At 44.2% G+C, this 18,273-nt stretch overlaps 1 protein-coding gene across 1 annotated transcript in view; it reads right to left on the minus strand.

Annotated features, from left to right (window-relative positions):
- Positions 1–15,560: 15,560 nt before the first annotated feature.
- LOC115478874 (ADP-ribosylation factor-like protein 8B-A) overlaps positions 15,561–18,273 on the minus strand; it is a 43,508-nt gene continuing 40,795 nt past the window's right edge. The window contains exon 7 of the mRNA XM_030216516.1: positions 15,561–16,124. Within this exon, the coding sequence (XP_030072376.1) occupies positions 16,075–16,124 (50 nt within the window). The 3' untranslated portion in view covers positions 15,561–16,074. The remainder of the gene's footprint in view (positions 16,125–18,273) is intronic.

Raw genomic sequence — 18,273 nt, forward strand, 5'->3', positions numbered from 1 at the left:
CACAAGGAGCTGCAGTGGGAATTGAACTCAGTTCCCCAGGATCAAAATCCACTGCACTAACCACTAGGCTACTCCTCCACTCCAATGGGAGAGGGCAGCACAGCCTCTGGAGAGGGGGGGCAGAGAAGTGATAAAAGGGATTGTGGAAAGTGGATCCAGGTCTTTGGTTGCCTGCCCCCACTGAGACCCCGAACACCGAGTAGGGGAGTCCTGGAATGAAGTGGATGAAAACCTGTACTGACTGTTGGATGAGATCCTTGACTAAGGGTAAAGGGTGCCTTCAGCTGGTAAAATGCAATATTTTACTGCAGCATTGTTACTACTGCCTTGAGTCAGCTGAACTTGGGGGGAGGGGAAGTCGTAGGGATGATAAACATGCAGAGATGCCAAGTTACCCAGTTTCAGGCTGAAGACTTTTTGGCCTGTCCTGGTTTTGAAAAGCAATGTGGGATTTGTGGGGCCTGATCCTGTCTATTGAAATCACTGCTGCAAGTCCCATGATGCACCAGGATGGGGTGGTCAAAATACAAGAGTGTCTATTAATTAAAAAAAAATGGAAAGGGTGGACATTTTCCAACAGCAGTAAAAATGGGCTCAGGCTCAGCATGCAGGAAAGACCCACATAAGGGCATGGCAAGGCCACGTTTTACTAAAAGGACCCCTAAGGGAGGTTCTCTTTCCCCTTCATCATTTTTGTGACTCTTTTCTGAACCTTTTCAAAATGTCACTGTGCTTTTTACGATGGAGTGACCAGAACTGCAAAAATAGTTTTTCTGTTTAAAGGCAGTGGAACTTAGTGGAAACAGGATGCCAGGCCAGATGGGCTTATGTTATGTAGGATATTTTCACATCAGATTGATAAAGTGGAGGAGTGGCCTAGTGGTTAGGGTGGTGGACTTTGGTTGGGGGGAACTGGGTTCAATTCCCACTTCAGGCACAGGCAGCTCCTTGTGACTCTGGGCAAGTCATGTAACCCTCCATTGCCCCAGGTACAAAGAAGTACCTGTATACAATATGTAAGCCACATTGAGCCTGCCATGAGTGGGAAAGCATGGGGCACAAATGTAACAAAAAAAAAAAAGCTTCCACTACCCTCTATTACTCTCCCTATTTCCATACTCTGGAGCACCAACATCAAAAACACTGCTAGATCTAGATTTTTTTGTCCTGGGACTAGGCTCAATGACTCAACAAAGTCCTGTTTTCTATTCCAAGCCAGGTGCTCCTCTCTGGGCTTGTTGGGGAGTCACAGCCTTTGCTCAACAGTGACACCTACCGGCTGCACTTAGAGACACATATTCTGGAGGCAGTCCTGTCCTATGACTCTCAGCCAAGGACAAAATGGCTGAGCTATGGGGGAATTATAAATTTAAAAAGAATGGGGCACCCCCCCCCCCCCAAGTCAGGAAACCAGTACCATCCACAAAGTTACAATCTCTTTTTTTTTTAATTGTAATATTTTATTTCTTAAAAAATGAAATGTTGTGTTTTCTAAATAAGAGCAATGTACTGCATTGTTTTATTTTTGTTTGGCAGAGAGGAGTCTGTGTTCCATGGGGCTTGAATTCAAGGCTGCTGCTGAGGTGAATGCAGCATGTTGTATAGCTTGCTCAAGTGTGGGTCCCACTTGTCATAGAAGGAAATCCCTTTTCCATTCTCTTCCTTTCCCTCCCACACACTATTTTTGTAATAGGTGTACAGAATAATCAATAAAACATACACAGCATGCAATGATTGCTTTAACACAAAATCACATAGAATTACACGGGGAAGAAGGGAAAAAAGGAAAGAATAACAGCTGTTACTATAAATATGATTAGATATTGGCAAAGAGGAAATCAGCAGCAATGAGGGAGCTAAGAAATAGTGCCAATAGTCTACCCAAATAGCATTCTCTTACAGGGGCACAGCACCTCCCAGTGGATTTGCATTGTGTATACCATAACAGTACTGAACCTCACTGCTAAGCCAGGATTGGTGGAGTATGATCAGTCTCTCAAATTTACTGCTAACCAGTGTTGCAGGGTTGATGATGGCGGGGGCGGGGTTGATGATGCGGGGGTGGGGGTGTCAGGGGCGGGGTTTGAGTTTGGGCGGGTTTTGGGCTGGATTTGGGCTCCTTTGGGTGGGAAAAAAATTTTCCACCTGGCAACCCTGCAGTGCTAACACTTGGAGGCATATTTTCAAAGCACTTTGGGAGGCTAAGTTCCATAGGTTTCTATGGAACTTTGGGAGGCTAAGTGCTTTGAAAATAAGCCTCTTGGTATAGTACATGCAGACTGGATGGACCGTAAAGGTCTTTATCTGCTGCCATTTACTATGTTACTATGCATGTGAGAGAGCTCCCTTCTGGAGTTCGTAAGATGTTACTTGTGCATACGCCAAGCCCCCTCCCTGCCCATCTTCAAGTCTCTGCTTAAAACCCACCTCTTCATTGTTGCATTTGGCACCTAACTCTTACCGTTCAGTAAATCCAGACTGCCCCAATTTGACCGTTCACTTGTCTTCTAGATTGTAAGCTCTTTGAGCAGGGACTGTCCCTCTATGTAAATTGTACAGCGCTGCGTAACTCTAGTAGCACTTTAGAAATGATAAGTAGTAGTAGTAAGTAGTAGTAAGCAACTAATCCTGGTGTGTTTGAAAATTCCCTTTCATCAGGCCTGTGCACCCAAAATGATCCTATATAATAAAACGCAACTCCAACATTCTGAAGCTGACTGCATGGCTGAGGCATTCCTGCTCTCTGTATCCATCTCCTGAATTGACATCCGGGTTCGTCACAAGCAGAAGTGACCAACCACACGAGGTTTCTTGGCTTCAGAATGTTGGAGGTGCATTCTATTAAATAGGATTGGTCAGTTCCTTTGAGAACAGCCAGAGCTCAGCGTCCTGCACAGTAACGCTCAGACACCAGGGAGAGAGGGGGGTGGGGCATCTCTGTCACACACACACACTCTCTCTCTCTCTCACAGTCATTGGAGCCGACTCTGTGGGTGCTGTGGGTGCTTGAGCACCCCCAATATTGAGAAAATTCCTTGTATGTGTCCAGGGTGGGGTTATTTTCATTGGGCTTACCACCCCCAATAATTTTGAAAAGTTGGCTCCTATGCTCACAGTCAATGTCTTTCTCTCTCACACACACTCTATGTCTCACACTGTATCACATTCACTCTCTATGTGTCACACAGTCACTCACACACTCTCTTGGTCTCATACACTCAGTCTCACAGAGTCTGTGTCTCACACACACTGTATCTGTGTGAAACACACGTTCTCTCTCACACACTGTGTCTCACATACGCACTTGCACACACTCTCATTCTCACACACATACTCTCACCCAGACTCACTCTCTCTCTCACACACAGTCACTCTCACATACACTCTCTCAAACATACACACTCTGAGGAAAACCTTGCTAGCGCCCGTTTCATTTGTGTCAGAAAACGGGCCTTTTTTTACTAGAGGTATGTGCTTGTGGGGGGAGGTGGTGGGCGATGCGCCGAAGAGGGGGCAGGGCCTACTCATCGACGTGCGCGCGTCGCGGTTGTGTTTGTTTTTGTACTCCTGCTCCTCCCCCTGTGTCCGTGGTGGTGCTCCCCCCTCCCCCTGCGTCGGTCACGGTTTTGTGTGCCTTCTGCCTTTCCTGCCCTGGCGTCGACATCTGTCCATGCAACTTGTGGCTTCTGCCTTCCCGGCCCCGCCGGCGACGTCATCGTGAGAGGCGGGGTTGGATCGCCTGAGCTGTCAGTAGAGCGTTTCTCTTGTGCAGTGTAAAAGTAATCCTCTCCACATCGTCGCCTATCCAGAAGGCTCGTCCAATGACACAGTATTTCACCGCGCCTTCTAGAGGAGGTTCGCCCATTGACGACCTGCCTAACATGCGGCTCAGCCAATGGCGGGAGAGGACGTGCCGTCGACTTAATCGCGAGAGGTGGAGGGACGCGAGGGCAGAGGGCGGAGCTACAGGCAACAGGCCAAACCGGATATCTCGGGCGCCTCAAGATCCAGCTTGAGGCTTCAATGGAACGTTGGAGGTGCCTTTTACATATATAGATCTTTTATTGAAGCAATCTGTTGCAACAACTGAATACATTTTTACACACAATGCAACACGGGCATGCTTTTAACGTTCAAGCTAGCTAGAAAAAGTGTTAACGGAACTTTTTTGTTGTTGTTGTAGGGACAAAACAAACCAATTTCCGGGTCAGCCCCCAAGCTGCTGTGCCTGGGTAACGTACTGGTGGGACCATGCATGGTCCCTGAGGCCCACCCATCCCGCTGTCTCTTTCACTGTTTTTATTTTCTGCTGTCACAGAAAGGCCACATTACCATATGGCTCCAGAAAAAGGAGGACGGATTGAGCCAGCCAGGTTTTACTTCCATTGCTTGAAAGCAATGGAAGTAAAACCCGGCTGGCTCAATTACTTCCATTGAAAGCAATGGAAGTAAAACCCGGCTGGCTCAATCCGTCCTCTTTTTTCTGGAGCCATATGGTAACCCTCGCTTCCTTTACAGGATGGCACAAAAAGAGTTGAACTCTGTATCTGGTTGGGCCAGATCCCCCTCCGCCACCTTAAATCGAGTTGCAGAAAATCAGCATCTCCAGCTTTTACCCTGTCCCCAAAGGGTCATGGCCAGGAAGCAGCATGTCCTCAGGCGAAATCACGTTCTGAAGGTGGTAAAGCAGCGGATCTGGGAGATCCGGAGGATCCGTTTTGTACCCAGACTCGGCAAAAGGTAAAAGACGGATATAGTGGGATCCTCCCGGATTCAATTACAATAAACCTTTAAAAGTTCATTTTTTCTTTGCCCAGTCGTTTAGATACGGACGTTTTACATATATCCTAAAAAAAAACCCAAAAGAAAACAAAACTTTTTTTTCTTTTTAAAGAAGACTGTTGATGTATTTAAAGCCGAAGATTATTCTCCCGGTCCTCCTTAAAGGTTGCGAGGCCCCGTGCGACGGTAACGTTACGTCACAGGAGGCGTGACTTAGCGGGATCTAGGCGTTCTCGAGGTTTAAATGAAAGTTGAATAACAGAGAAGGAGAGCTTTTTTGTTTTGACGGCCGGCGCTGCTGCTTACAGTTCCCCTGTAGCGCTTCCTGCGAGCCCCTGACTACAAGATGGTGGGCTACTACTCGCCCCCTCCCCCTACCCGGAGAAGATCTGCTACCTGCAGGGCAGGAATTTGCTGAGCAGCCCTTTCGCTGTCCATTTCCTCTTCTACCACGTGGGTCTGCAGTGCAGACATTGCTAGGGAAGACCCCGATCGGGCAGGGGCAGGTGCTCTCCGCTGCCGTCTTTCTATAGCTACATTAGCAGCCGGGCGAGAGGGGAGCAGGAACCCACCGAACCGGCTTCCCGATCTGCTGGGCGAGATCTTCACTTCCCGGCCCATTCTGCTGCAAAGAGACGGGACGCCGAGTGGTTGCACATCCGTCTGATCCTTCTTTTTTTTGTAGGGTAGTAGAGAAGCTGTGATTGCACCTATTACCATAGGGGATGGGGCACTTGCAGGCGGCTTCCAGTTTACCCTCCTCTTCGTTTACATCTGGGAGTTCTTCCGGGGTTGGGGGCCTGCACTTGGGATTAATCGCACTACTCGCTTAACTTTATTTTTAGGATTTATTTACCGCCTTTTGGAAGGAAGTCACTAAAGGTATGGTAATAGTATAGTACTTACAATGTCAACACAAATACATAGTAGAACATTTTAATTGAAAGTGTAGGGTATAAGGAAAGTTGGACATGTACATAGGTAAGAGGAGTTAGAAAGTAAGGTGACTAATGTAAAGAAAGTTGCACATAAGGCCAGAGAGATGGTTAACATGTAGATAGGTAAGAGAGTAAGGGGAGTTAAAAAAAAATAAGGTGGTTAATTTAAAGAGAGCTGCACAGGAGGTAAGAGGGATGCTTAAATATTATCTCAGCTAGGGTAAGAGTGGATAAACATATCCTGCTGCAGTATGTGAGACTAACAAGTTATTTACTTCTTCCATTAAAGGCCTGGTTGACGAGCCAAGCTTTCACCTGCTTCCTGAAATAGAGTCTTGTGTTAAGGGAGGGAGTGCATTCCAGAGTGGGGGGAGGGGGGGGCTATTCCAGAGAAGGCTTGCTTGTAGGTATCACATCATGTAATGTCTTTTGGAGAGGGTGTAGTTAGTGATAGTCCTTGAGAGGTGTGTAGAGGATCATCCTATTCTTCTGGTACTCGGGGGCCATTTCCTTTAAGGGCCTTGAAGATCAGATATAGAGTTTTAAATTTAGTCCTGTATTGTACGGGTAGCCAGTACAGTTTTTGCAAAAACGGTGTGATTTGGTCACATCGCTTGCAACTTTCCATTAGTCTTGCTACAGCATTCTGAATCAATTGGAGCTGGTGCAGACCTTTTGTTGTGAGACCGTTGTAGAGTGCGTTATGGGTTCGATTACCTTAATGTACTTGCCCAGATGGGTTTTTCTTAGTCTCTATCAGGATGTCCTGTTCAGCTCCTTATTGCGTGTCCACTACATCCACAGAAGCCTCTAGGAGACCAGAGAGAGCAAAAGTCAAGAAGATGTTAGGGATCTCTGCATTTTTATAAACATTAATTTTCTGGATTAAACAACAAAACAACCCTTACAGTATTATGCAAAACATTTATGTACATCATTTTAAAACTCCAGATCTTGAAATAAAATTCTGTTTCCTCAATTTGCATGCTAATACAAAAGAAAAGTGTATTAATATAAGTAGGAAAACATTGATCACGTTTACCTCCAATATTTAATGACAGATTGTTTTCTTCTGTAAATCCTATTAGTATTAAAAATGATGGAGAGTTTCGTGACTATAAACAGCTTACAGAATACCTAGACAAGTTCTCAATACTACATAATTCACAATCAGGATTCTGAGCCTACCATAGCACCGAAACTGTCCTAGTCACCCTCCTGGCCAAATTCAAGCAGGAGATAGCCATAGGTAAAAGCATACTCCTCCTCCAGTTCGACATGTCGAGCGCATTCGACATGGTAAACCACAACATACTACTAAGAATACTAGGCCACTTTGGGATTGAAGGAAACGTACTTAACTGGATCAAAGGCTTTCTAACCACCAGAACTTATCAAGTAAAATCAAAGTCACCGTGGAAAGCAGTCTGCGGAGTACCTCAAGGATCACCATTATCACCAATACTCTTCAACATGATGATGATTCCACTGGCACAGTCCTTATCCAACCAAGGCCTTAACCCATTAATTTACGCAGATGATGTTACAATATGCATCCCCTTCAGACATGATCCGACAGAAATAACCAACAAAATCAATGATAGTCTGAACATCATGGACTCCTGGGCAAACTCATTCCAACTGAAACTGAACACCAAAAAAACCCACATTGCCTCATCCTCTCCTCTCCATATAATACAAACCCACAACCATAAATACTCCAGGACATACCCTCCCTACCTCGGACAGTTTGAAAATACTTGGTGTCACACTCAATCGCAACACCCTCAAGAGCCAAGTAAACTCTGTAACAAAGAAAATGTTCTATTCAATGTGGAAGCTCAAACGATTAAAACCTTTCTTCTCAAGAGCAACTTTTCGATACCTAATACAATCAATGGTCCTAAGCCATGCAGATTATTGCAAAAGAATGTAAGCGGGCTGCAAAGAACAACTCATAAAAAAACTCCAGACAGGCTGATATTCAGCAAACGTGCTAAACCTTTCTGAGAAAAGTTGCATTGGCTCCCAATCAAAGAACGGATCATCTTCAAAATCTGCACCTTAGTCCACAAAATCATGTACGGCGTAGTCCCAGGATACATGACAGACCTTATAGACTTACCAATAAGAAACAAAGTCAGATCGTCAAGATCCTACCTAAACCTACACTATCCAAATTGCAAAGGACTGAAATACAAAACAACTTACGCAGCCGGCTTCTCCTACATAAGCGCACAACTATGAAATGGGCTCCCAAAAGCTGTGAAAATAATCCATGACCACTTGAACTTCAGGAAATCACTAAAAACCAACCTCTTCAAAAAGGCCTACCCCAACGACCCCACGTAACCCTCTTCACCTACCAACACAGCATGACTATGATCGAACAGGACATCACGCAATCTTCATTCATTCCGGCCCTCCATTTATACCTCATATGATCACTATGCAACTTTTTATTTGTTATCCATCGACTGGGCAAACGCCTTTGGCGGTACTATGTAAGCCACATTGAGCCTGCAAATAGGTGGGAAAATGTAGGGTACAAATGCAACAAATAAATAAATGAACAATGAGCTCCTTCCCTATTTTAGCCAAGCAGGGACCAATAGATTCTAGCATTTTTTCCAAATCAACATTTTAATAAGGATCAATGTTTCTCAGGTACTGAATAACTTCATGAAGGTAGGACTACTGAACTGCAGTCAGCAGTAGAATATATATATATATATAACCTTAGCATTAAATTTAATCTTATTAAAGATAAACTTCTTAGGATAACAAATGAAACTCGATGAGAACCTTTGGAAAATGTTGAAAAAACACAAGTCTTCTATGGGATTGTTTTGCGGTTTTTTGTAAAGGTGAAATTCTCTAAACAACCAAGTCATTTAACCCTCTATTACCACAGGTACAAACTTAGATTGTAAGCTTTCTGCAAAAATACCTACTGTGTCTACACTTGCCTTGAGCTACTAAGGGTGTGGGGGGAACAAGCTAAATTAAAAAAACCAAATCCCATAAGTTCTGATAGGGTGAGAATCAACTTTCTCAGGGAATCCACAGTGGAAGCCGTCTTCCCACCAGAGCAAGCAATGGGTCATGGATCAAGGAAATGTTTTTTTTTTTTTTGGAGGGGGGGTTGGGGTTGTGGATGTGTCATGGGTCTGTATAATCAGAACATGACTCATCATTTTGAAGTAGGGGCTTACCTATTCAAGCTCAATGTTCAAATATTACTGCAGTTTTCTATTACAGTGGTAATTTTGAGGAGGGGGTGGGGACCTGTGGGAATGACATTCCCTCAGTTAGCAAGGTGGCAGAATGCTTGGGAACAGCATTCTGCTTGTTAAATGTCTAAGACTAAGTAGTTACATATGTAACAATAAGAGAATTGTCATTTTTATTGAATACTAGTAAAAAAGGTCCGTTTCTGTTTTAAAGGAAACAGGCGCTAGCAAGGTTTTTTTTTTTGGTAACCATACAGTTGTTAGAAAAGTATTATAATGAGAAGGAATAATTGTTACATGTGTAAATCATCTGTTGCCATGTTGTACCACCATGTGCAGCAACTTTCTTCCCATGTGCAGTGTGTGAGAGTGACTGTGTGTGTGTGAGAGAGAGAGAGAGAGTGTGTGTGTGACACCGAGATGGATTGTGACAGATATGTGAGAGTGGCAACGTATGGGTGCTCTGCATCGGTCCATTCTTCCAGTAATATCCACATTCCTTGCCGTTGCAGGAACACAGGGGCGGGCAGTGAGATAGAGTGTATGTGTGAGTGTGGGTATGACAGTCGAACAGTGTGTGTGTGTGCGACATTGAGGCACATAGTGATAGACTGGTTGTGTGTGATTCACAGAGAACGTGTGTGTGACAGATAGAGTGTGTGTGACAGTGAGACACAGATAAAGACTGTGTGTGTGAAAGACAGAGAGAGTATGTATGACCCCCTCCTTCTGTCCGAGGTACAGGTTACCCCCCCTTTCTGTTCGAAGTTCCGGCCCTCCCCCTCCCTCTTGAGTGATTGGCAATGTAAGGTTCCTCTGCATGACAGAGTACGTGTGTGTGTGTGTTTTTCTTTCCATGACCCCCTTGTGTGTGCCAGTGAAACACAGATAATGACTATGAGTGTGAAAGAGAGAGTGTGTGCCTATGTGCCAGAGTATGTGTGTGTGTCTGCATGACACCCTCCTTCTGTCCGAGGTGCAGGTTTCCCCCCGCCCCCCCTTTCCGTTCCAAGAGGAACCCGAATTATAGCTACGTCTTGCAAGGTTCCGCGTTAGGAGTTACGGATCAAGAAAGGGATCTGGGTGTCGTCGTCGATGATACGCTGAAACCTTCTGCTCAGTGTGCTGCTGCGGCTAGGAAAGCGAATAGAATGTTGGGTGTTATTAGGAAGGATATGGAGTCCAGGTGTGCGGATGTTATAATGCCGTTGTATCGCTCCATGGTGCGACCGCACCTGGAGTATTGTGTTCAGTACTGGTCTCCGTATCTCAAAAAAGATATAGTAGAATTGGAAAAGGTACAGCGAAGGGCGACGAAAATGATAGTGGGGATGGGACGACTTTCCTATGAAGAGAGGCTGAGAAGGCTAGGGCTTTTCAGCTTGGAGAAGAGACGGCTGAGGGGAGATATGATAGAAGTGTTTAAAATAATGAGTGGAATGGATCGGGTGGATGTGAAGCGACTGTTCACGCTATCCAAAAATACTAGGACTAGAGGGCATGAGTTGAAGCTACAGTGTGGTAAATTTAAAACGAATCGGAGAAAATTTTTCTTCACCCAACGTGTAATTAGACTCTGGAATTCGTTGCCGGAGAACGTGGTACGGGCGGTTAGCTTGACGGAGTTTAAAAAGGGGTTAGATAGATTCCTAAAGGACAAGTCCATAGACCGCTATTAAATGGACTTGGAAAAATTCCGCATTTTTAGGTATAACTTGTCTGGAATGTTTTTACGTTTGGGGAGTGTGCCAGGTGCCCTTGACCTGGATTGGCCACTGTCGGTGACAGGATGCTGGGCTAGATGGACCTTTGGTCTTTCCCAGTATGGCACTACTTATGTACTTAAGTTCTAGCCTGCACCCCCTCCTGTGTGAGTGGCAATGTAAGGTTGTTGTAAATAACCTTCCCCCCCCCCCCCCCCTTTCCAAGTGAATTGCGTTCCCCCCTCCTTCCGTTAGTTCCAGGAGATAATAGGCAGTAGGACATTTACGCAGAGCACTGTCAGGCTTCTGATTATGATTTAAATCCTTTTCTTTTTTTAGCGGCGTGTCAGACGCCTGTGTCATGGCAGCATCAGTTGTCTGTTCTGTCATTTTTTGTTTCGGGAGGGCGTTCTGAGAGCGGAGCAGGTTCGGGAGGGTGTTTTCTGAGGCAGTCTTGTCAGGTGTTTTTTTTTTTTTTGAGTGCACTAGGTTTGTGAGGGCGTCAGTCTGGTCAGCTGTTATTTTATTTTTATTTTTTTGAGGACAGCAGGGTCGGGAGTGCGCTTTGTGAGGACGGCAGTCTCCTCAAGTGCTTCGTTCATTTTTTGGAGTGCGGCAGGTTTGGGAGCGCGGCACTCTCATCTGTTTTTTTGAGGGCGGTTGGTGTGTGCGGCAGGTTTGGGAGGGCGGCAGCCAGTCTTGAGTTTTTTTTTTTTTGTTTGCGCGTGCCACTTCATTGGATTCTCTCAGCAGTGTGGAAGTCATGACGTCACTCTGATCCACGGACGGAAGCAGACCACCTCCGAGGGATCCACGGTCCCAGGCAGCGTCAGAACGTTGGAGGTGAGAATTATTATATAGGATACTGTCAATGGGGCATAGGTCACCACTCAAATGGGTTATGGCCCATGGCTTGCTTTGCTCTCCACCATATCCTTCGTAGAACTTGAGCTGTATGAGTATCTGTGCATGTAGTAATAAGGTGTAATTTCAACTTATCACATGTTAGGACTGTGTATGTCCCATCCCCTATGCAGATCCCTAACTGCGCTCTCTCATTATATGGGAGATTCTAGGCTACAGCTGCTGAGTTTCTCCTACAGAAACAGTGGGGTAGTGGTTGGAGAAGCTTGTTTCTCTGGAACCCCTGGTCTAATGTAACCTATTTTCATACTATATTTGCCACTATCCACCCCCCCATGCCAAATTTGGTCCCATTCAATTTTCAGCAAGGCATTTTGCCCCAGACATTCCCAACCACTTATGTAGAACTATCACACATTTTGCCAGCTCATTTCAGCACTTTTTGGTGCGGTTGTGAAATAGAGTAGAAAACTTTCTCAGAAAAATACTTGGTCACTGATCTACTATTGCATAACCTCTGTGAAGTTTAGCAACCACAACCAAGTATGCAACAGTTTTAAGGTTCTCAAACTTAAGAAAAAGTAAATGGTAAACAAAAGCTAAGAGGCAGGCAGTAGCAAAAAGAGGAACCTGTTATTTTCTTTTGCACAAGGAATCTAGATTCATAAACCACAGAATTCTGTCACAGGAAAGTAGATGTTAAAGAAAAACTAATCTTGCACGCTAGGACCTGTATAAGACAAATGAAACTCTACAGAGATGTAATTTTGGGGTGATGCGGAAAGCTGCATGCATGGTTTCTACCACAAAGAAAAAAATATTTCGTGCCAATGCAGTAATCAATAAGCATGCAAATTACTGCCACCTTAAAAAAAAATGCATTGTCAGAAAAAACAACAACACACACTGCAATAATCTGCAGCTCATTTCACACAACAGAAGTGGTAATATAACCTCCCCCCCCCCCCCCCAAAAAAAAAAAAAAAAGTTAGCAGAGCCCTAGTAGTCTAGCAGTACTCCCCCACCATAAAAAAAAAATTCAACCCTGGTAGCTTGTGCAGGGCTTCTCAAGTCCCTCCTGGAGGAAGACCTAGCCAGTAAAGTTTTCAAGCTTTCCACATAAGCATGGCATGAATTTGCCTACAATCTATATATAATTCATATCATACATATTAATTCTAATAACACTAAAAACCGCACTGACTAGGTCTTCCTCCAGGACAATATTGAGACGCACTGGTCTAGTGGAAAGGCAGGAGCAATGCTCGCTCACTCACACTTCCGGTACCACAATCATTCAAAATGGGCAGCACCTGACCCCTTAGTGGGGGAATCTCTCTATATAAAAAGCAACACCAACGTTCTATGAAGCCTCCAGCCGGAAGTGTGAAGGGGGCGAGATATCCGGTTTCCCTACGAGTGTCTGCCCCGCCCTCTCTGTAACACAGTCAGTGAAGGAAAACAGCAGAGCATGAAATCAAATCACTGGCTCTGTAACAGTGAAGGACTCAGAGGGGGGAGGGGAGAGAGGCCAGAGGGCAGGGACACACACACTCCCACATGCACACAGAAGAAAACATTGCTAGCCCCCGTTTCATTTGCATCAGAAACGGGGCTTTTTTACTAGTAAAGCAATAACATACATACATAGTAATATAGTAGATGACGGCAGAAAAAGACCTGCATGGTCCATCCAGTCTGCCCAACAAGATAAACTCATATGTGTATACCTTACCTTGATTTGTACCTGCCTTATTCAGGGCACAGACCGAACAAGTCTACCCAGCAGTATTTCCCGCCTCCCAACCACCAGTCCCGCCTCCCATCACTGGCTCTGGCACAGACCGTATAAGTCTGCCCTCCACTATCCTCTATTTGGTAGGGTGCTCCTGGTGGCACTTCAAGATGCTACAGTAGGGGTAGGTCTTCCAAATATTGCCTTATTTGATAGACCAACCTCTAATAGTGCATTGTTAACTTACTGCTGGGGTTCAGGGTTTCCATTCTGAAGGAGGGTGGCTCAAATGCCAAGTGGGCATCACTTCTGCCTTTCTATTGTGAGGGAAGGAAGGGTGTACACTAGACTACCAGCAATTTATATACTTTTTTTTGGTTTTTTTTAAACAAAGGAGGTGTCAGTTCGGGGGGGGGGGGGTATTAAATCCTCTCAACTAACCCTTCTACACACCTGGTGTTAAATTTCACACATTGCATTAGATAAACTATATGGTAATGAGGCTATTAGTTAAATATGCTATGCACCGGTCTACTTTGCGAGTTACCTTCATTGCTGAACAACTTTCTGCGTTGTGCGGCCAGTAACCCGAGCATAGACCAGTTAACTGCACACTTCTGGCTACAGTGGCTTTCTGCATTGGTCCCTTACAGATCAATCTAGTGAGCAGTATTAATATATTGCAGTAGAAGTCACTAGGTTTGCTATGTACCATGGATAGAAACACGGCACAACTAGATGCTTGATCACAGCTCCACTAAATGAAAGCATAGTAGAATAAAATTAGTTATTATCCTCCTCTGTATTAACCTGCACTAAGTGGTGTCATTTTTACTACAGCTCAACACACCAAATTTAATACCCATGTGGATATTAGTGTTAAGGCTCCCTTGCAATGGTGGGGGTAGGGGAAGACAAACACTTCTTCCCTGACCCCTCCACCTCAGCCATACTTCTGCCTGATTAAGCTCCCCATCTCAAAAGCTCTTCAAAATTCCTAAAGATAGGACAGCTACTCACAAGCACTCCCTGTAAGCTGTGGTAAACCGTGCCCTTATATGCATCTTTCCCATGCAGCAAGGCCATTTTTACGACCACCAGAAAAATGGGGGCATTATAAATTTTCCTAATGGCCATGCGCTGTTACCGTTAGTGTGCAGCCATGCATGAAAATTAGCATGTGAGCCTTACCACTCCTCCCCCATTTTGTAGGCAGTAAGCACTGGATTAGCCCATGAGCCCTAATCAGTTAGTGCCACAGGGCACCAACTGATTTGCAGCATCACGTCCACTCTCCACCCCCATACATGCCCTTCAAGAGACATTCTGGATTTTTAGCGCTTGGGTTTGTGCATGCATATTGGGATTTTACCACAGGATGCCTCATTGCATCCCACGGTAAGCCCTTTTCAGCTTAAAAAGGCCCCTTAGCATGTGCTGTTAGGAAATCTGAGCAGCTTAGTGGGAAGTATAGTCAGGGCCGGTCTTAGCAAGTGCGAGGCCCTGTGCAGACCAATTTGGTGGGGCCCTATCCTAGCTCCGCCCCCACCCTGGCTCCACCCCATTGATAAGATTATTCCATTTTTAGAAATTTTTTTTTCTTTATTAAATTTCAAATAAAGACAACTGAAACTAAACTTGTACAAAAAACTGATTGAAATAATAAGCACAATGCTATCATGATGAAACCTCCCCTCCCCAGAAATTATTCAGTTCAAGTCCACTACAATTAGTAGTTCCAATTCTCATAACAAAGGAGAAAATAAGGAAAAATATTAAGAAAAGATCCAGCACAGTGCTACATTGTACGCCACGAATGCTTTATCTGCCTATGGCTGGAGAGAGGTTGAGTGACTCGATGCGGTCCCGGGTCGCAGTGGAGGCAGAGTTGAGGCACGCTGAGCGGGGCCCCCTTAGGCGCGGGGCCCTATGCGGCCGCCTTGGTCGCCTCTGCCTAAGACCGGCCCTGAGTATAGTTACAAAACTAAATGAAGAGCTGTGAAATTCATGGGTTTTTAGAGGTACAATCCCTCCCCCACCTCAGTATTTCTTTAGCATTATATAGTATATCAGTATGCAATTGACTGCCAAAATAGTTCGTTATCCTTTTCAAAATAAAAGATGTTTTCGGACAGCTAGTATATATATAAAAAATCCATTAGTACATGTTGATTTTGTAAAAGCCTCAAAAGTTACCATCTTCCTCCTAGAACAGCATGTAGCGTGTTCTTGTTGCAGGGGACTTATTTTAATCCTTTTCTGTTCTCGTTGCCAAAAGAGACCCAAATCAAATTTCAGACACACATACACGGGTAACCCATTTTATTCTTGAGGTATTATGATATATCAGGCTATGAACATAAGGCAACAGGACAGACATTTACATCACATTAAAAGTAACTACTTTCTCAAAATTTCTTAACATTCAAAGAGAATGTTTACGTTGGCATTCAGACAGCGACACTGCCACAGATGTCTGTGCAGTAAAATACTTGGGCTGCTATATTTCATTTGTTACGACGTTTATTCCACATCAGAAGGCAATGTACTAAACACTAGACATTATACATGCATATGCTTTTCACTTGAAAAAAGTCTGGCTCCAAAAACTAGTCGTTTTTTTCTGTCTTATTAAGGCGATAAAGAACAGATACTGTTAAAAAAAAAAAAAAAAGGACACAGATGAGCAGTTGAAGTTCTTTTCAACAAAATCTCATGAGGTATGAGTCTTGCTAGTGTTTGGACTTCATTCTCTTTTTCTTGTGCCAGTTATTCAGCCAGGCTTGATGTGCTTGAGGCAGCAAGGGCACTGCTTCTTTTCAATAGTGCCTTGATTTGGAGTGCTGAATAAGCCACTGTAAGGTTATGTCTGAAACACAAATTACAAAAATGTCAAAGCTTATACTAAGGAAGAAATTCAATTTTGGCAACAGCTTGATAGGCATTGTTGTGCTGCCATGTAAGTGACCTGGATAAGATTAGAGCCAACAGAGTCTCTTCTAAAATCCAGGAATGAACATGTATGTACTGGTAAAATGGATTCTCCCACCGCGTTACACGTGTCAACCTCTAATATCATTGGTATCAGCATCCATGTGTATGTGTGCCATCTTAAGTTTGTAGGTCTCTATATGCAATCAATTAAGAACAAACACCACAGTAATTTGGTGGAATTGATTTTTTGGGGGGGAGGGGGGACGACCCTCCCCTACTAGTCTGCTGCCCCAAAAAAGACAACTATAAAAAAACCAAACCAAAACACAACATAGATGTCCCTGGGAGCAGCTATATATCCTGCTGTTCAGAATAGTGAGCAGAGATCAGGGCTGGGCCTTGGGAGGGGAGTATCTTGATACCCTAGATGAATCTTAAAAAAAACAAAACATGAAGAAAAAAACCTCTGCAGGGCAATGTAGACAATACACAAATTGGAAGATGCCGGTCAATCTCCAAGAGGATCAATAAAAAGTGTTTATTTTCCAAATCTGGTATACAATGGTGCTGACAGCATGAACCCAACAGGGGTAGTGTTTCGGCGCCCAACCCTTAGTGGACTGGAACTCTTTCTGCAACCCGCGGTGCTGTTTCTATGCTAGGCATGATGACATTCATATAGTTTTACAGTGGTGGAAATAAGTATTTGATCCCTTGCTGATTTTGTAAGTTTGCCCACTGACAAAGACATGAGCAGCCCATAATTGAAGGGTAGGTTATTGGTAACAGTGAGAGATAGCACATCACAAATTAAATCCGGAAAATCACATTGTGGAAAGTATATGAATTTATTTGGAGCATCTACCTGGTCTGTAGGGGCCAGATCTCTTATTGGTTGGTGGGGGATCAAATACTTATTTCCCTCTGCAGAATGCAAATAAATTCATATACTTTCCACAATGTGATTTTCCGGATTTAATTTGTGATGTGCTATCTCTCACTGTTACCAATAACCTACCCTTCAATTATGGGCTGCTCATGTCTTTGTCAGTGGGCAAACTTACAAAATCAGCAAGGGATCAAATACTTATTTCCACCACTGTATGTTCTTACAGCTGACCTATATGAATCCCTGAAAAAGGCATTTTCCATTTTTGTGTATTGTCGTCTAGGTGAATATTCAGCCATAGATTCATGCCCCTCCCCACCATGTGCCCAGCATCTCCCCTTTCCATTTCCCCTCCCCCCCTACCTCCATCCTGCACCAGAGCAGAGCCTGCCTCGTAAGGAAAATATAGTGCAGCAGTGACCCTTTCAGCACCCATACGTGCGTACTTGAGGCCTGCTGCATCTTACCCCCTCTGATGTAAATTCTCTGTTGGGAGGGGGCAGGACATGGCATGCACACATGGGTGGCCAAAGGCCTGCTGCTGATAGTGGCTTTAAGCGTTGTGTATTTCCTATTGCAGAAGGCGAATGCACATGTATATTTTGGAATTACCCTAGTCCTGCCCAAGCCACGCCCCCTTACCACATATGCTTATTATTGATTTGGAGAACTAAATCCTAGCTTTCAGAAATCAGGGTTTTTATATTTGTTCGATATAGATAAGCAAATTGATCTTCTAAAATAACCACCTAAGTGTAAGGTACAGGAAATATGGATAAATATCATGTATATTTATGTATGATATTTCACACTATCACTCCAGACAGTTATAATGTTACATCAAATATTCACTTTATTAAACATCAATACTAGTCCAATATATGCCTCAGCAGGTGGTGTATTGCATAGTATGTCCCTGCAAACTATACTATATTGGACAGACAAGTCAGAAACTAAAATTGCGTATTGCAGAACATCTGAGTAGCACAGGCAGCTCCTTGTGACTCTGGCCAAGTCACTTAACCCTCCATTGCCCCATGTAAGCCGCATTGAGCCTGCCATGAGTGGGAAAGCGCACGGTACAAATGTAACAAAAATAAAATAGATACTATTGGAGATTCTACATGGAATGTTGCTACTATTGGAGATTCTACATGGAATGTTGCTATTCCACTAGCAACATTCCATGTAGAAG

The sequence above is a fragment of the Microcaecilia unicolor genome, chromosome 10 (genome assembly GCF_901765095.1).
Source record: "Microcaecilia unicolor chromosome 10, aMicUni1.1, whole genome shotgun sequence".
In the NCBI taxonomy this organism is placed as follows: Eukaryota; Metazoa; Chordata; class Amphibia; order Gymnophiona; family Siphonopidae; genus Microcaecilia; species Microcaecilia unicolor.